We start from the raw sequence: 21,383 nt of genomic DNA on the forward strand, positions 1-21,383 counted from the left end.
AAGCCCGAGTTTGAAGGAACTCTTCAGATCTCAACTCATTTCACGGAAATTTTGGTATCATCCAAAATTTTAATAATCTATTAATGACTAATCATTACAAAAAATTAAGTACATAATTTATACACTTGACACGAAGTAAACCCACTTGTTGTATCATGTGACAAGTAGGGTTCACTTTAGGATTTTGAGTCATTAAAACTTTTGGAACCCAGGCCCATGGTCTCAAGGGCTTGGTCGACGCCCGGAAATTTTCAGGCATGACTCGAACGCCAAGCCCAAGTCGAGCCCACATAATTTATACACTTGACATGAAGTAAACCCACTTGTTGTATCATGTGACAAGTAGGGTTCACTTTAGGATTTTGAGTCGTTAAAACTTTTGGAACCCAGGCCCATGGTCTCAAGGGCTTGGTCAACGCCCGGAAATTTTCAGGCATGACTCGAACGCCAAGCCCAAGTCGAGCCCATGGTCTCAAATTCTTGTGATGCCAAACCCAAGTCTAAAGGAACCCTTTGCATCTCAATCCATATTGCATTGCATTGCATGCTTTCTTAGGTTGTAAAAATTTTTAATAATCTACTAATAAAGAAATATTACAAAAAATATATAGTTTATTGTAAATACATGATGTCATTCACCATGCTTTATAGGTCCATAGTATCATGCTACTTTAACCTAATTCATCTTTTTTCAATACCTTTACTTAAAGTCTCCAACAACCATTAAACACATAACCATCAACCTTCATGATGTAGAAATCAACCAACTCTGTCCTTCAAAAGTCTTGGGGAAGTAATAGTGAAGTATTTATCATCTACTTTTCAACACATAATAAAATGTTGGTAGGATTTCTAGAAACTCAATAAATTTCACAAGTAACCACAATGAAAACTATAGACCCCATTTGCATAGAGAATGGAGGATAATAGATATCTATAGGTTACAAAAATTAAAATTTGAAGGGCTTGTTTGGTTTATCACTAAGAAAACAATTTTATGTTTTAAGAGAACTAACTTCCATACTCAGAAAGGCACCAAAAGAAAGAGAGCCAAGAGAACCTAAACAGAGAATCCTTGAGAGAGGTACCGAAAACGAAATATTTGAATGAGCAGCAAGGCGTCAACGAGAACAGTATGAGATATTTTCAGTAGAGGGAGAATTTATTTTTCTTTGTAGAATGAAATGGAGCTAGCTTGATGCCTTGTTTTCCAACACTCTCGGACGTATTTATATGCAAGGTTGGCGTCGATTGGGCTGGACATTTTATCGAACAACTTTCCTGTACAATTTACTGTCCAAGCTTGGCATTGATTGTACAGACATTTTTATCAAACAACTTTCCTGTACATTTTACCGTCCATTTATTACACTCAGAGAAACAAACCTTCTATTATACTTTCATTTTGACCCTTTGTATCACTGACCTGACTCGCGTTCTCAATTTCATTGGACTGCTTGTGGCTCACGCAGTGTACAAGCCGGATATAATACAACACTTGTACTTTGTTGTGAGTAGACTCACAAATATTTTCCAATACTTCATGGATTATATCTTTTCTCGATTGTGATTTGGTTGAATGAAGTTACAGTCCTTTGATTATTAGTGATTACTTTCTGCTAGTATATTGCTAGTGGCATCATAATTGTTGTTTTGATTAAAATTTATTTCCTCCCCTTGGGTAGAAATTTACATCTTTTGGATTTCTTGATATCTCCACTTTTTTGTATGCTTTGCTCAACTGCTCTCTCTTGGGTTGTTGGCTAGTTTTCTAAACAGTGGAGAAAAGTCAAAAGATTGAATAGATAATCTTAAAATCATGGAAGCAATGCAATTAGTACTTCCACCGCTAATTGAGTATACACAATACAACAATGTATATTATAAATGGGAGATTTATTCCAACCAATCAGTATTAAATGTCAAGTGTGGCGGTGTTGTCCAATTGGTAAAGTTTCAAGGCAGGGGTACCCATTAGGATTTTTTTTCTTTTCTTTTTCATATTTTAAATTTAAAATAGACATGTATTATTTTATTATTGCATCACATCAGTGATAAGGAGAAGTTCTCATACACTCATAAATAGATAGGTATTGTTTGTAACAGCTGCTTGAGTAGCCTGGGGTATGAAATGGGTCGCTGCATGTGTCTTTTGATAGTCTAATATGAAATGGGGCGCCGCACGTGTTATTTGATAGTCCGGTGTTGCATTTTGATTTAGTTGTGTGAGCTTTACATTTTCTTTTTGGTAGTTGCGTGCTTATTTCTTGTCATATAATCCTCCATCGCTCAACAGCGCACAGAGTAACCATGGAGGACACCATTGTTCTATATCCTTCTCTGGGTATCGACCACCTGGTCTCCATGGTGGAGCTGGGAAATCTTATACTCAGCCACCACCCTTCCTTCTCCATCCAAATCCTCGTTGCCACCCCACCTTACAACACTGGTTCCACCACTCCTTACATCAATCATGTATCCGCCACCACTCCCATCGCCTCCCACCACCTCCCCGCTGTCTCCGTTCCTCTCCAATCCTCCTCTCCTAATCCCGAAACTCTCGCTTTCGATCTCCTCCGCCTCAACAACCCTCATGTCCACCAGACACTCCTCTCCTTCTCCCATAATTGCACTGTCCGTGCCCTTATCATAGACATGTTTTGCACCCCAGCTATGTCTGTTGCAGCAGACCTCAAAATCCCAGCTTACTATTTCTTCACTTCTGGTGCCAATTGCCTCGCTATCATCCTTTATCAGCCCACTATCCATCAAAACACAACCAAAAGTTTCAAAGATCTCAACAACACTTATCTTGACATCCCAGGTGTGCCACCAATACTAGCCACTGACATGCCAAAGCCGGTACTCGATCGAGCTGACACCTCGTATGGAGGTTTTATGAATACAGCTAGACTTTTGCCAAATCTGCAGGAATCATTGTTAACACATTTGAATCACTCGAGTCAAGAGCTGTCAAAACAATATTGGAAGGCCTTTGTGTTCCTGATGGACCTACACCACCAATTTATTGCATAGGACCGTTGATTGCAACCCATGATCATCAACCTGGAGGGGATGGTGGCAAGCATGAGTGCTTGATGTGGCTCGACTCGCAACCGAGTCGAAGCGTGGTGTTTCTTTGTTTTGGTAGCTTAGGTTTGTTTTCAAAGGAGCAGCTGAAGGAAATTGCAATTGGGTTGGAGAAGAGTGAACATAGGTTCATTTGGGTGGTGCGTAGTCCGCCTTCGGAGGACCAGAGCAGGCGTGTCTTGGCACCAGCCGAGCCGGATTTGGACTCGTTACTTCCTAATGGCTTCTTGGAGAGGACAAGTGAGAGAGGACTAGTAGTGAAGTCATGGGCTCCCCAGGTGGCCGTGCTGAGTCATAACTCAGTGGGTGGATTCGTGACTCACTGCGGGTGGAACTCGGTGTTGGAGGCTGTGTGCGCGGGACAACCGATGGTGGCGTGGCCGCTTTACGCGGAACAAAGGATCAATAGGGTGGTGTTGGTGGAGGAACTGAAGCTGGCCTTGCCTATCACCGAGTCAGATGACGGGTCTGTGAGTGCGGCGGAGGTGGAAAAGCGAGTCCGGGAGTTGATGGAGTCGGAGGAAGGAAAGTTGATCAGGAACCAAGCCAAAGCGAAAAGAGAGGAGGCGAGGGTTGCAATGAGTGAAGGCGCGTCCTCGCGTGTTGCATTGGCCAATTTGGTTCGGAACTGGAAGGCGGTATGAGTTAAAATCTAATGATCGATGCAATATAAATAATCGAATTGTCTCATCATCCAAGGTTCTGGCAGTTTTAGATTTTTTTTTTTTTTTTTTTTTTTCGGAAGGTAAAGAAAATAGTGAAAGTGGCGGTATTAGATTTTGTGAACGCATAATGTGTGGGTTACATGAGTAGAATGTCTCATTCAGTAGTAGTTTCCAACGTTTGAGAGTGGGTCTTCGTCACTTCAATATGTTCTTGGTACCTTACATTCAATGGCCGGCCTTGTTTTTAAGTTTATTATTTTGTTGTTCACTTGATTCTGATTCAAGGAGACTCCACTGAACGTGCTCTCAGTTCGTATTGTGTTTGATTGGAAGAAAGGATTAGGATTGAGAAAGGATGATAGACGATTATGTTGTTTTGTAGGAAGGAAGGAAGGATTGAAAAAGGATGAATTAAGCCAAAAAAAAAAAATTGGTTTTTCTTTATTTGTCCGGATTTAGGCAAGAGAGAGTAGGAAAAGTAAGAAAAGTTACGATACCAATTTGAAGTGTCAATTATTTATAAAAGAATAATTATTTAAGGATAGAATTGATAGCTATCATCCACCATCCTTCTTTGCAAAATCATTTATCAAATCTCCTGCCGTGTAAACAATAGCAATGAGGATCTATATTAGTAAAAAAATAAATAAATTTCGTCCTTCAGTTCCTTCCAAAATTTGAAAAAATACAGAGGACCCACCAAATGTTCATTATTTATTACTTTAAAAATAGGAAAAAATAAAAATAAAAAGACAGTCGGCAATGGGTTTGATTCACGATGATTCAATAATGTATGCTTCCAGCCTTCCACCATTAGTCAAACACAAACATGCTTTGCAAATGCTTTCAGATTCAAAGATATCTCACTTAAGATAAATTGGTCAAATCATCCAATCAACAAGTCTCATTTCAATAATTCAATAAGATAGGGATAGTCTACATATAAAAACGAAACATACGCAATAATTCAATAAGGTAGGTATAGTCTACGTATATGAACGAAACATACGTCAGATTAATTAGTTTGATAATTTAACTAAACCTCTCTCTTTTTCCTTTATTACATAGAACTTAAAACTTCTTTAAAAAAAAATGATCAACCTTGCCCGAAGTTTGGGTGATTTTACTTTCATCACTCCTACCGTTAATTGACTTTTAGTCAAGTTAAAAGTCAGAAGTAAATTTTTTTTATTTTTATTTTTATGAATAGTCAGAAGTAAATTGAAATAAGAAAAATGCTCTTATGTGATGCAAAAGGACAAAACTAATCTTATCATTCATGTGAAATGACTACTTTGACCATAATATTTTGAACAAATAACTAGCATCTAATGTTTTTAATTTTTAGAGTAAAGTACAACAACATCCTTTAAAGTTTGACAAAAAGACATTCAGAGAAAACTTATCTGTTTTTTGGACAAAGACACCCTCTGAAGATTCAAAAATAAAAAATATGGTACCCCATTTTTAAAACTTAGTTTCATTAGTCTGGAGATATCAAAAGAAAAAAAGGAGGGATTTGTCTATTATGTCCAAAAAAAGGGTCTTAAATTATATATCAAATATTATGCATTTCCCAACATAAAAGGGAAAAAAATAATAATAATAAACAAAAAAAGGCATGCATAAAGTTAAGATGGTACCTATTTTCTTTTATGTTAGGAAATGCAAAATATTTGATATATAATTTAAGATGCATAAAATTATACTGGTACCATATTTTTTATTTTTAAGGAAAAGAAATTGGTTTAATTTTTTTTAGATGAAAGAATTAAGCATCTTAATTTAAAAATAAAAAAGAAAAAGAAAAGAAGTAATAACAAAATATAATTTATTTGAAATATATGTATTGAATCAAAAAATCATTTTAGACGTCTACATTTTTAAGAAGTTGTGACATTAATAAAGTAAATAACAAAAAAAAAAATGTAAACAATATAAAGTTTTTTTTTTTTTTTTTTACTTTTTTTTTATGCATAAATTATTCATGAGGGTAGATTGGTCCAATTTATTAAATAGTAAAATTAAAAAAAGTCTCTTAAACGGTCAAAAGGTAATTTGGTCAATTTTCATGCAAAGGGGTGTCTTTGTTCATTTTTGAACCTTCAGGAGGTGTCTTTGTCCAAAAAACAAGTAAGTTTCCTCTGAGTGTCCTTTTGCCAAACCTCAGGAGGTGTAGCTGTACTTTACCCTAATTTTTATTAATACAATAATTTAATATTTTATCAAATTATCTAAAATATAAATAATAAACTTTATTTAGCTAAAAACATAATTAAACATATATACCTCTAATTAGCTTAAAGATAATAACCTCGTACTGAGATAACAATAAAGCGAAAGTTTCAAACTCGAAAGAATTATAATTTCTTATTCAATTCTTCATTTCAAGATAGTTGAATCAGTTTTTTCTTCAAACTTCTAATCCTTTATAGGGAGTTACAATCTACAGAACAATAAGCCGACCTATCGCAACACCTACATACCTTGGTTCTTGCATTTTATACAAACACATTAAATGCACCCAACAAACACTTCAATCAATTGTCTACTTGGTTTTCATGCTCATTACTTGTTTTTCCTATTCTAATTTCATGTTTCACATTATTTCACTTGCAAACACTATTTCATTTTTTACCGTCTTTGTTTTCATTCACGTTATAGCGCAACATCCACACATGCAACTATTATAATTATATATATAGATATATTTCCACACACACATAAAACATACACTCATGAGGTAGTTACAAATGTTGTCCTACAATAGTCCTATCTACTTCAGAAAAACTTATCTTCAAGTTTGGTTACGGATAAAGTGGCTCATCCAATACATGATAATTGAATAAGTTAGTAGTATTAAAGGTAGGTAAAATAGCCATGCCATCGGGAAGTCAACAACATAGACATCCCTTCTTTGTTTTGAAATCACCCTTGTCTCCAGATTTAATATGAATTAATTGATAATAATTGCTTATGCAGTCAATCTTTGAAAAACTTTTTGAACCAACCATCGTATCCAACACAGCATCGAAACGCATTATAGGAACTAACTCCTTAATTTGCCTTTGAAACTTTTCATCTTGGTTAGATTTATGAAATAATGTTGCAAATTTGGTAAACTTGCGTCAGGCACTAGATCTTTGTGAGGTTAAATATTATGCATGAAAGGTAAACAATTTGGAAAATTGTGATACTCCTTAATTTCGGAATACGAATTGATCAAATCTGCGCACAAAACTAAGGGATCGATATCAAAACAATTAAAGTATTTAAATAAGCATAGATTACAAAATGAAATAAAGAATAAAATAATACGCTAAAGAAAACTAATAAATAGTAAATCCATTAATAACTCTCCAATGGTTACAATTCAGAAATCCCGTAACTCAAAGACCCCTTAACCAAAAGTTACTACATTTCAAAAATAAATACTAATGTCAAATGAAATAATAATAATATCCTACTTTTAAATAAAAACGAAAGAATGGATAAGTCTTCCAGATGCGAATCCTCAACCTTAATATTTGAACTTGTAATAACCTGAAAAATAAATTGCGGGTTAAACCTTACGTGCAAGCTTTTTCTACCAAGCCCCTGAAAACCAACAAACAGATCATCTCTACTAAAACCATCCTTAATAAAGCTTAAACTTTAATATACGATACTACAAATATATAAATACTTATATATATAATACAATAATCTTATCTATTAATAGGTTCATTAAATTAATAAAACCATTCACCAAAGATTAATTATTTATCATACTTAGACCAATCCCCCATTTATAATTTCTTTTAAAAAAATAACTCCTCCAACCTTAATTCCAACTTAGACAGTAATTTAATTAAACAACAAATTTTAAATTAAAAAAATACCATATTTAATCCAAAACCAAATAATAATTCAATTATCTTTATTACATTGCTAATGTCTATGCTTTGACAATTAGTTCATATCTCTACCAATATAATTTTACTAATATAATAAAATAATAATTAACATTTAGGTACTACATTATTCTAATAAGAATATCCAATCCTAATCAACTTATACGTACAATATCTATAGATGAATTTTAAATCATCTAACAAATAGCAATTAAATTATGCATTGGCAATTCAACCATGCCATTATAAATATATTTATTTATACTAGATTATTCTTATAAGAATATCCAATCCTAATCAACGTATACGTACAATATCTATGGATGAATTTTAAATCATCTAATAAACAACAATTTAATTATGCATTAGCAATTCAACCATGCCATTATAAATATATTTATTTATTTATTAGTAATTCAACCATACCTCCTTAAGTATATTTACTTATACAATTAATTAGCAATTCAACCATACTTCCCATATATGAAAGTTATTCATAACTAATAAAGCCATACATATAAGCCTTTGGCAACTCATCCATGCCTGCAATTCAACTATGTACCAAACCTTAAAACTAATTTAACCCTCAACCAAATCATACATAAGCATTCCATGCATATTATAAGCATATAATTAATTTAACAACCAACCTATCAAGATATACCAAATAATAATCATAATTTAATCATCTATATACATATACACGTATATTATTTAATATAAATATATGTATAACACCTTCCATAATAATCTTTGATTATTAAAATTATATATATATATACGTCCTTCCTTACTAATCATATATACATATATATAGTTATACACACTTCCTTCTATCCTTAACTACTACTTAAATATATATACGCACATTAAATACCAAAGCAACACTCTATGGCTCTTAAAACACCACGAACGCATTCGCTGATGGTTGTTTTCAACCCTAACAGTTTAAAAAACAATTCTTGGAATTCACTGGACCCCACTGGACCTTTCCGAGACCTCAAACACCATTGCACGTGCACATACGCGCTGCCACACGCGCCAAGACCCATTGCACGCGTTTCCACGTGCCATCCTTCACTGGCAGGTGCGTCCACGCACTGCCACGCGCCCTCACGTGCCTGATCCACTCTCGGCATGTGTTGGCAGTTTCTAATTGGTTGCTGTTTGGGGCTCTAGTAAGTTGCGTTACACTGGATAATTATTTTGTTGACTAGACTAAGTCAACAGTCCAGATCACATGCGCACCATACTCCCAAGTTCTATGCTGCACTGAATCATCTCCTTTTCATCAATTTAATCCAAGGGTCCAGATTAGTACACTCACCCTTATACTATAAGCCTCGCCGCACTGGAATACACACTCCTTTGAGGCGCCGATTACAGAAGCCTCCAATATATTATGTAAACAAAATTATATATATATATATATATATATATATATATATATATATATATATATTTCCAAAATATTTCTAATACTATTCTAAAAATTATAAAACAAATCCAGAAAATTCTAGAAAAACTCCAAAAGCTTAGTTTATTAATTTTGGGTATAAATAAATATATATAATTATATTATGATCTATTTAATCTAATTAATCAAGTTACACAAAGTCAAAGCAAATTATAGAAATTTCAGAAATAAAGTTTAATTAACCTAACCTCACATACAATATTTAAATTATCAGAACAATTTATACATATATTCACATGTTTAAATCTATAATTTTGTAAAAAATAAACATACTCATCTAATCCGATTAATAATTTAATTTAATAAAATAAAATTATAATTTCGATAATTAAGGTGATGAGCTTATGAGTTCTAAGAGGAGAAGTAGAGAAAACTTGCCTGTTTCTATCCGACGTCCTATTTTTCTGATCCGGCCTCCTCTTTGTCAACCTTCTTTTTCTCTCTCTAACTATCTTATTTTTCTAACGTGGAAAATTTTTAATCCTAAAATCTTATGCGTATATTCATGCACATTAAAAATCCAAATCCTTTTTCAATTATGACTACCAAATAAAATAATAAAAAATAATAATCTTTAAATAAGAAATATCTATACACATATATATTATATAGTATATACTCATTCCTTCCATAAATAATCATCTATATATATATATATATATATATATATATATATATATATATATCCTTCCATAATGATTATTAATTAATTAAATTTATATATATATAGAAAGATAATTATTTTAAATATCTTCATATCCATAGGCCTTTATTAACTAACCCAATAAGGTTTCATTCAAACCCAATACCACATCCATTGGTCCCACTCCTTTTAAGCCCAAACCAATTAATTTAAATTATTAAAATAATTAAATTAAACATATTAAATACAAATAATTCACAATAAAATCACACAAGCTTAAATATTCACAAATCAAATAAACAATTCACTCATATCATTCCACAAATCAAATTAAAAGTATAAATTTAACAAATAAAATTACAAAATATAATTTAATTAAAACAAGACAATTTATCTACGCACTTATTTAAATAAAACAAATCATTTTAAAAAAAATAAAAGTAATTAATTTTAATTAATAAATTCTTTAAAATATCGGGGTATTACAAAAATTGACCGAGGTGAACTACTGATATTCTACTAGTAAAGGTCGTAACATAGTTGAAGTAAGTGTTTATTCCTTTGCTTATTCACTTTTAATAGTGAACACTATATCCTCATTAGACTATTTCACTGCCTCCACGAACTATGCCTTAGCCATAATAAGAAAATGTTGCCCCTCCACTTTAGAATCTTTGGATGGTTCATTTCTTATATGTTTTTTAATTTGATTTAGGACTGGTGTAATACCCCTAATTTTAAAATGATAGTCTCGGTATTTCTTTTATGGTTTTATTGCAATTTTATATTCGTTATTGGTTTATTTGACTATTTGTTTAATACGTTAATTGTTTAATTAACTTATTTGTTTTAATTGAAATTATATGCTTATGTGGCATTGAATTAATTGTGTAAATTACTTTATTTGTTTAATTGAATTATAGGTTTAAAATTGATTTATTTGTTCAAATTAAATGTTGAATTAAATGTTTTTTTAATTTAAGGAGTTGGGATTGGATAGTATGGATTACTTGAATAAATGCTTAAATGAGTACGGTTAATACCCATGGATGTGGTTATACGTATATATATGAGTATATATGTACATGAGGGTAGTTTAATTATTATTTATTATTAATAATTAAATTAGTATTATTATTCATTATATATGTACTATATAGTTTTAGGGTTTTATATATATGTATGAATTTGTCGACTTTATTTTATATTTTTGTTTTTGTTTTTTTCTTTTCCGTCTCCTCACATGAATAGAATTAGGTTAAAGTTATTTTGTCTATAAATATAGTGTTATAAGTCTGCTTAGGGTTGAAAACACAAACCCTATTCACGTACAGAGAGGTTTGAGAGAACAAAGAGAATCAATTAGGGTTTCGGCCATAGATTAAAGGTCGGGCCAAGGAGGAAGGAGGGGATTGCTTCTGGATTTGAACCAGAGCAGTAGGAGGTTTGACGGTAATCAGCAGTCCTCGAAAAACTCAGAGATGATGGTACAAGGTTTCAAACTGAAACCTAAAGGCAAGTTTTATATCTAACTCTCTCCCATTGACTTGTGTTTTTTACATACCTAAAACAGTTCCAGGAGTAAATAAAGGTGAAAATTAATCTTGTATGCATGTTAGATTCAATTAAAACAGTATGTAAATTAACAAATTTGTAATTGCCTGATTTTAAGTTTTCTTGCATGAGTACTTGTTTTAATTGGGTTGTTGAACACATAAAAAATTTGGATAATTAATTGGGATTGTCTGGAACTTAGAACAGAGGGTTAGGGACCTTAACAAGGGTAATTAAAAAGTCTGAAAGTCGTCGGAGGCGGAGCAGAGGAGGAACACAGGAGGAGAGCCGACTCCCTTTTGAAGAGAGACGGCTCCCCTCTCAAAGAAGCAGCTCCCCATGGTAGGGAGCCGGCTCTACATGCTAGGGAGGCGGCTCCCTTTAAGGGGGAGGTAGCTCCATGCTTGGTGGAGGTGGCTCCTTCCATGGGGGAGGCGGCTCCTCTCCTGATTTGTGGTTTTGACGAGTTTTTGGGCCACAGTGCTTGGATTTCAAAGTGAATTAAGTAATTCTAAGAAGGATTAAAATGATTTCTATGGTGTAGATTAATCTCCTAGAATATGTATTAATTCATAATGAACCACATAGTGCTAATGGCTTGAACAGTATGTAATTCTTAAATTAATTTACATACTGTTAGTGGATATGGATGATTTAAATTGCTTATCTTTATTTTAGCAATTTCCTAATAATGGTTATACAGTTTAATCATGCATCAATGGTAACAAATAAGCATGTTAATTTACATAATTCTACTTTGCTTATTATGGATTAATTGATGTCTACATATATTATATGTATTATCAATTATTGGATTTTGTGAAGTGGTATAAAATAAGCATGTTAATTTACATATTTTTACTATGCTTATTATAGATTAATTGATGTTACATTTATTATCTGTATTATCAATTATTGGATTTGTGGATGATATGCACTGGTATGGAACGGTGACATATTAGGGATGGATTAACTCAAAACGCTAAGTCCTACCTATTTCAATATAAAGGAATGGATTTGCAGGTCCTACTTATATTTATGTCATGTCAACAAATAGTTGAATGACATACTTTGGTTTGGATGGATTTTAAATATATAGTTATAGTACCACGATATGAGCTTGAGTCTCAGGATCGTTGGTTAGGGAGCATATATGCAGTGGGATGCATAATTGGCTATGATGGTTAAAGGTGTACCTTGTTAAGGTCTAGGCACTCATGCCCACTTCAGGTGCTTTTTGCATATTGCCTACTAGTTAAGTTGAGACCGGCCTGTAGCCCAGTAAGAGTCCCTTAGTGTGGATATATATATTTATGGGTTATATAGTTATTGTTGAATTGTTTAGGATGTACATGCGTATCGGGTCTCTATTTGGATTATAATAGAGTATAACTTGCTCGTGGGCCTGACCTACTATTATTTTTTCAAGTGTTCGACAGTTCCGGTCCTACAGATTATTCATGCCGAGCAGAGACGGTTATTCACTCTTTCGACAACGTAGGACTCCTTTTTGTTAGGGATCCACTAGATAGATTCCCGAGTTGTTTAATTTTTAGAGATTTTGGATTATGGGATCAGCTTACTTTATCTTTATTCTTTACATTCTTCTTGTATTCAATGCTTATTTAAATACTTAATTGTTTGGTATCCCTCGGATCTGTGCTCAGACTTGATCACCCGTGACTCTAGAATCGAGGGGTATCACAACTGCCACCTACTATCCTCTAATATATTTTTGTTATTTGCTGACGATTCTTTTGCTTACAATTTGGATTTTGGTGAATATTTATCCGTAATCTGGTGGTAGGAATCTGACGATTAATAAATTTTTCGTCTTATGCCACGTCCAAACAGTTTGTTTTTCTTGCCATCTGTAGTTGCTTTGTATTTGTTCCCACCAAGTAGAAACACTTCCCTTAAACCTGTATTGTACTTAACTTGTTTATCTTCAGGTATATACATATACTCAAAGAAATACTCAACGTCAATAATCCAATCACGTAAATCCTTAATATGAAGATGTCCATTGAAACTGAGAAAATCAATTTTCATTTGAAAATCACGAGTGTCTAGATCTCTTTAGTTCGATGGGGCATAGTTCGATCACGTTAATCCATCCCGAATCCTTCGAACTCTTCATCATTGGAATACTCCGCATAGGCTGGAGGCTTACATGGAGGTACATGAAAGTTATCCATATTCAGTTGGCCACCAGGAACATCTTTGGAATGAACTCAAACAGGTTCACAATCCTGGTTACTACCAATCCCTCTTTGGATCTCTCGTATCATACGGTCCATCCATTGTTTAAAGTTTAAACTGATTTTCTTGAGTTTGTGTGGCTGCCCAAAGGGCCTGCTCGCTGTTTGTCACCATAGTGGTTGGTGTCATTACTTCTCTTACCACTTTTTCACCCCCTCTATTGCCACTATTGCCAACGTCACCTCTGACATTAGCCTTCTTAGCCACAAATCTTACTCTTCCCCACCCATGAGTAAATAAAACTAAAATGAATACAAACACAAATTGAGTCTAGACCCATAAGGAACCACCACTGTCGCCATTATGATTACTGACCTAACCACCACTTTCCCTTTCCGTATAAGTAAGATCATCAAAGTCTCTCTTGATACATCGATGATGGGAAAACCTACCAAAACAATGCAACCTCTGAAACCACATCAACAACAATCGGCCACCATATGCATTTTATTTAGATTACCTAAATAGTGACCATGTTGATTATTATTGCCAAATGACGCAAATTGACTACTTTCATGTCATAGGTTTCTTGGTGTCATCAAATTTTCATCTTAACAAAATGATAGCCTTTGATGAAAGAATTGAGATTGAGATATGTTAGTGGGTTAATTATGTACTTGTTGTCTATTAAGGGCCTGTTTGGTATGTTTTTGTTTTTGGTGTTTCTGTTTTTGTCGAGTACTGTAGCAGTGAACATTGAAAAAACGTGTTTGATAAACACTGTTTCATTTTGCACAATGCCGAAACATTTCGTGAATAGTGGCAAAAAATCGAAACATCAATTTGAGATTTTTATATATTTTCACACTGTAGCGTTTGGTACTATAACGATGACTAATAATTTTTTTTATTTAAAAAAAACTCTTAAATGACATTTTTTTACCAACCATTATATTTTTCAAACTTTCATCACTTTTTTACCAAATATGTTTTCATGTTTTTGCTTTCATGCACGAAATGGACATTACAAAACATGTTTTCGATTACTATTCAAAACATTCTCTAACAAAACACTTATTTAGTTTCAGGTTAAAACAAAATGCCAAAAACAAAACGCATACCAAACAAACCCTAAATGTGTATCAAGATTTGGTAGTTTGTGGTAATGGTGGAAAGAAGGGGAGGGGGTGGTTGTTCTATCAATGGTAGTGGTAGTGGTAGTGGCCGTTAGGGATTAGTCGTGGCGTGATGTAGAGATGGGATGGTGGTGGGGATGATAGATTTAGATAGGGTGAGAGAGATGAATGATTAGTAAGATAAGGTAAAATTAGTAAAATAAATTTATTGTCCTTGCATTAAAAATAATGAAATCACTTGATATAATAAAAGTGGAGGTAAAATTGTAAATAGATCTTGACTCTAACAAAGATGTCAGTGTTAGTTAATAACAGAAAATCTCATAGGTATTAAAGTAATTCATTTTTTTTTCTTTATATATATATATATATTATTTTTAGGATGATTTAGTTATATATCGTAAATTACACTAATCTCCACTAAGGTTTGAACAAATTACACATAGGTAGATCATTCAATATTTATTACTTTGACCACTCTTAAACACGTTCGCCGACTATTGAAAAGTAATTTTGAGTGTGAAAAAGTTAGTAATGTCTTTGTATTATAATAATATAATATATTGCATTTTATATAAATGAAGGACAAAATGATGATTTTATAAAATTTGGTTAACATGTTTATCGAAAGAAAACTCTAGGGAGTGTCGTTGAATACACAAGTCAAAGTTCAGAGAAAGTTAAAGTAATAAATGTTAAATAGTGTACTCCAATTTAATTTGTCCAACTACAGAAAAAGTATGTGTAATTTACCCTTAAAAATATATGATATATCCACGAGGCACAATTTAGAGAGGGCACCAAATGGGTTCACGTGTGGGCCAAAAGAAAAGTATGAACCCGTGAACATGAAATGCACTGATTCAAAGAGCGTTCATTGAAGAAAACAAACACACCATCCGACAAGGACCCCCCTACCCTATTCGAATCATAAGGACACAAGGACCCTTCATTCTTCACTTTACTTTGGAGTAATTTATCGATAAGGACCCGTGACATGACACTGTTTAAATTATGTGGGTCGTTAGCTTTCACTCACGAATCCATTCTCACCCCATCAACTTCAGCAAATATAAAGGAACCCACATGCAATTGGAGTCATATAATGTAGATTTGATCTTTTATAAAAATAGCGAGATTTGATCAGGATTGAAAGTGGGTAAAATTTGCCCACCATGAAGTCAAATACTTTAAAGTTTATTTACTTAAAATATATACTTAGTTTTTTATTTTTTTATTTTTATTTTTTTTTGTACATATGCAAGTACACTATGAGGGACACACATTGTCACACCAGACCTTATTGATTGAGACTATATACAGCTTTACTTTTGCATTTGAAGAGATTGTTTTGATTTTATTGATTAAATAAATATTGCAATACCCATCAGACAAGGATCAGATGGAAGGTTTATTTCTTGCTATTTACAATATATATAAACAAATGCTAGGAAAAATAGCAGACCCTGATCCTTTCTTTTATCATGTTGAAATGGAACTAGTTAATTAGAGTAGGAATCTTGGTGTGTCTTTGTTAAATAAATAAATATATATATATATATATATTGGAGGTCATTTTAATGTTTGGTGTAGGGTCAAATTCTCTTGAACAATATGGGTTGGGTGGGTTTATGAGTTGGACGTGCGCTATCCTGTTGTAGTTCCTGACATTGATTGGGGAAAACAAAAAGAATGAAACAAAAACAAAAAATTGCATTCAAGTTCCAAAGATAAATTGAAAAAGAAAAGAGGACTTCAAAATCAATGAACCAAACATGTTTTGTAATTACCTTATTTCCAATTATTTCAATTTGAATTCCAAGTAGAATCAAACCATATGAAATGAACCATCATATATGCATCAAATTAACTATATATTGGATCATTAACACTTCCAGAATCATGATATCTCTCACTTCTTGGATCTCGAAACCCTTCTGATCAAAACCATCAAACAAAGCACACGATACAACACAAAGAATCCAATCAAGATATAGATGTTTGTCCATCTCTGCCTCTCATGAAGCCCTCTCTTTTGCAACACACCACGCCCCGTTAACATGCATGTCTTGTCCACATCAACATACCAGAAACACCGTGATATATGGCAAGAGTACTCATTGATGAGAAGAGCATCAAGGGCATACTTGTACATTGAGAAGTAGTGCATGAACAGCCAGTACTTGGGCATGTTCTCTTTCGATATGAAGTAGCCGGAGAAGAGAAAGAAACCCCCTAGAAGCATCGTCACAAGAGACGTTCCGGCGATGTAGTTCGGAGTTATGGAGCTCAAGAAGAGAACAAACGAATTAGCCATCAAGACTATGATCCATATGACCAAAACAAAGTAAGCAAAAGCTTGCCATGAAGCACAAAGTCCCACCAAGAAGTAGACCGAAATCGAGTACACGATGGCTATGGCGAAGAGGTAAGGCAAGAAGACTAATGTGTTTGCTATGAGATATGATGATAATCTGTAAATCCCACTTGAAGTTTCTCTCAGTACAATTGGCCTTTCATTGATGAAGATTGGTAGGGTTTCAGTTGTGGAGGAAAGAAGGAAGGTGAGAGTGAAGGCGAAAAGGCCTAGTCTCTTTTCCAACCCTTTCTTGTCAAACCCAATATTGATGTAAATTGTTCCCAACACAAGACCAACACCAAGAGCTTGTAATGTGTTTGTCAAGAGTAGTTGTTTTGTTCTATATATAATCTTCCAAAACCTTTTATAAAGAGTGACAATTTCATGAACTCTTGAGCTCTTGTATCTTATATCTCTTGTTTTATCATCAGAATTAGGTGGAATCATAGAATTATTGGGTGATAAAGGAAGGGAAATTGGAGGTGAGATGTGTTGATGGATATGAAGCTGGTTTAGTATTTCCATGGCATATTCTAGGGGATTGAGCTGTGGAGGGACAGTGAAGCCATTGGAGAGTAAGAAAGTTTCAAGTGAAGAAAGTGTACCTTGGTGCACAACACTTCCTTTTGATAACAATAGAATTTTATCAATGGTAGATAGGATCTTGAAGCTAGGTTGGTGTATGGACAAGACCACCGTCCGGTGATGTGAGTCGGTGATCGTCCGGAGGGTCTGCATTACATTGAAAGCAGAAGTACTGTCAAGCCCTGAGGTGGGTTCATCGAGAAGTAACACGGCCGGCTCATTGAGGAGGCTAAGGCCTATCGAGACACGTCTTCGCTCTCCACCGGAGAGGCCATGGGCGAGCCGTGTGTGTGCCAAGTGTGTGAGCCTGAGCTCGGCGAGGAGAGAGGCCACAATGGCTACAATTTTGGGTGATTTAGGGTTGAGGAGGGAAGCGGCGAAGGCGAAGGTTTCGGATACAGTGAGCAATGGAAGGCATGCATCATGTTGAGGGACATAAGCTGAGAGTTTTCGGAATGAAGAAGGGTTGAGTGGGGAAGAGTTGAGAAGAAGAGTGCCACTTGTGGGGGAAGTTCTTGCAGCTAAAATGTCGAGTAGTGTGGATTTTCCGGCACCACTTGGGCCGACAATGGCGAGGATTTGAGAAGGATAGGCGGTGAGAGAGACTTCTTGGAGGATGTATTTGGGTGGTAGTGTACATGTAATGCAGGGTTTGAAGAGGAAGGTGGGTGCAATGGATGGGGTGGTGGATTTGGTATAGGAGATTGAGGAAGCTGTTAATTTATAGGTTTTGAGAGGTGGTGGTGGTGGTGGAGGTGGTGGTGGTGAATCTTCCATGGAGGAGCTGGTGGAGGAGATGACAGAAGGGAGAGAGTCTGAGGAAGCTGTTAATTTATAGGTTTTGAGAGGTGGTGGTGGAGGTGGGGGTGGAGGTGGTGGATCTTCCATGGAGGAGCTGGTGGAGGGGATGAGGGAAGGGAGAGAGTTTGAGGAAGAGACAAGGAAATGTGGAGGGATATGTTGGTGATAGTCTCCATGAGTTTGGAGTATAATGCTTGTGAATTGAAGGATAAGAAGTGTCGCAATTAAAATGTTTGGGAGTGCCTCTTGGTAATATAAATTATACTTTCTTTCTTTTTTCTTTTTTTAGGGTAAATATACTTTAAAGTTGATAAAATTAAGCAAGCATTTTCCAAATTATTTTAACAAGGATAACTTAACATTTTTTTTTTTTTTTTCATAACAGTTTTTCTTCATCTATACAATCATAGTTATTTACCGAAAATACCAAAAAGGATAAAACTTTTCCACCTAGAACTTTGTTTCTCCTTCTCACATAATATATATATATATATATATATATAATTTTTAAAAATAAAAATAAAAAATCTCCCTGCAGATGGAATTATTGATATATACAACTTTTAACTAATGAGGCAATCACAATCGCAGTCGCAATCATTTGTAATTAGTGGTGTTGCTTTCAAATAATTGGGTCGAGCTGGCTGAATTGTCTAGTTTTGCTAAAATGCAGCACTTCTGTGACTGCGATGGTTGATAACCACAATATATATATATATATATATATATATAAGAATTGTTCACTTATTGGTGTGCAGGATACACATGCACATTTTAAATATTAATTGTTAAATTTTACTGGATAGTTAAAAAGATAATTTATTCTTTTATATTCACCGATTAAGATTTAATTCGTACATAAATTCTTATATACCAGTGAATAGGTCTCTCTATATATATATATATATAGTGAAAAAAAGAAGTAAGAATAAGACATGTGATAGTGTGATTGAATTAAAAATTACAGTTACATTAATCAGCTGATTAGGAGGATCAACTGCAATCTAACAGTGTGACCTAAATGGATTTAGGATATATAGAAAATTAAGCTCAGAAGATAAATGGGAGATATAAAATAAAATAGTACAATGATCGAGAATGTAAAATATAATTAATTAAGGTAAAATGAAATAGATTATATATGTAGCTAGTAGCTAGTTGTGAGAGGAATTTTTATTTCGTTGAAACAACAATCATGCATGTGAACATTTATGTTGAATTTTTGTTCAAAACTGGGGCAACTTGGAATCATTGGAATGTGTTAATGAGGAAAAAGAAACCAGCTAGGAACCCTCCCCAAGTTCACGAGCTTACTGTTCTCTCACTATATATATATATATATATATATATATATATCACGAGTATATATATTTATATATCACGAGTATGTATCTTATATATATTCAGCCAGCATATGTGCATGTCACGACGGTCTTTCCATTAAATGTCTGCAAGTCCGTGATTCATTGGTCGTCCCCTTGTGAATTGTGAGCCGGATCCTCTCAGGCGCATAAAAATGTACTGTACTAATATATGGAACATATGTAGTACTAGGGTATCATACATCTTCTCAATTGAATGATGTTGTAATGTTAAATCTCGATGTATTATATTATATAATTTGATTTAAAATACAGATGATAACAGGACGGTCTACCCATTTCATCTCATTAAGTATATTATATGAATGGAATTGAAACTCATTAGATTTTCACTACTTTTCCATGTAGTAATTGTTAATTTAGGATAAATTTAATGGTTATAATTGATATCCATTTATTAAAAAAAAAAAAAAAATCTAGTAATCCATTTCTATCACAGGATGTTGGTTGAGATAAGGTTATATGAACTATATGAAGATACAATTGGTGATGTGATTCTGGTCCCAGCCTATATATGTGATTGTGACCCATACGAATAGATTGGTGAGGTGAATTTAACCCCAGCAGGTGTGTTTTTTTTTTATTATTAATTGATGCTCATACACACATTTTTTTTTTATAAATTATTTGTACTTAAAGAAAATCAAATAGTAGACTGATACTTACTTAAAACCCTAATAAGTTAATTCGCGTATGATACGCGTCTAAATTTTGAAAAAATATTTTTGTTTGCCGATCAGAGTGGAAAGATACTGTAAAATACGTATTTTTTTCCATCACCCCGTATCTAACGCGTTTATTCATTTATTGGTTTCGGTTGCTTCGTTTAATTGGTAACCTAATTATTATTTTTTTCGTTTACGGACTTCACGTTTCTAATAGCGTATTTTTCTGAAACACAAACTATCGTCTTTTCTACCCTCTTTTGTTTGGTATATCTATTATTTTTTAAACCATTTGAAACACAAACTATCGTCTTTTCTATCCTCTTTTGTTTGGTATAGCTATTATTTTTTAAACTATCAAAATAATGTTATTAGTTGTGCAAACTTTTTTCTACCCTCTTTTGCTTGATATAAGTATTATGCAATCTCTTATTGTTGTCACCCCAATTATGATATTTAATCAAAGTAATGAAAGATATATATATCTATACTATTATTAAATGTGGAAAGTGTTTATATAAAAAAAATATTTATTAATTGATATAAAAATAGTTTTTGTAAAAATAGTTTCTATAAAACTTTAAAATTACCTAATAAAATCAATCACATTCTATATAAAACTCTTATTTTTAGTTATTTTTTATGAATAATTATAGTTTCTATCAAACTCTAAAAATTACCTAATAAAATCAATCACATTCTATATAAAACTCTTATTTTTAGTTATTTTTTATAGATAATTATCACAATATAACCGGTCCGGCCCAATTATGATTATGTTATCATCAGAAAAGGACACATGTCATCATCCTATCCACCCAAGAAGCCTATAAATAAAGGCATGGAGGAATGAGGAAGGGGTATAGAAATTGAGAATTCTAGAAATTCAGAATTTCAGAGTAAAACTCTATTACAAATTACCTATTTTATT

The 21,383-nt window shown here is 33.4% G+C and overlaps 1 protein-coding gene and 1 pseudogene across 1 annotated transcript; one reads left to right on the forward strand and one right to left on the reverse strand.

Annotated features, from left to right (window-relative positions):
• The first annotated feature begins 2,105 nt into the window (after positions 1 to 2,105).
• On the forward strand, positions 2,106 to 4,560 carry LOC132312686 (UDP-glycosyltransferase 88B1-like; annotated as a pseudogene).
• Positions 4,561 to 16,414: 11,854 nt separating this feature from the next.
• On the reverse strand, positions 16,415 to 18,874 carry LOC132312687 (ABC transporter G family member 8). The gene has a single exon (XM_059811150.1). It carries the CDS (start codon positions 18,490 to 18,492, stop codon positions 16,573 to 16,575), a length of 1,920 nt encoding a protein of 639 aa, XP_059667133.1. The 5' UTR covers positions 18,493 to 18,874; the 3' UTR covers positions 16,415 to 16,572.
• Positions 18,875 to 21,383: the final 2,509 nt, after the last annotated feature.

This window comes from Cornus florida, unplaced genomic scaffold (genome assembly GCF_030987335.1).
Source record: "Cornus florida cultivar Cherokee Brave unplaced genomic scaffold, ASM3098733v1 CherokeeBrave_3.0.0_Hap2_Chr06, whole genome shotgun sequence".
NCBI classification, from domain to species: Eukaryota; Viridiplantae; Streptophyta; class Magnoliopsida; order Cornales; family Cornaceae; genus Cornus; species Cornus florida.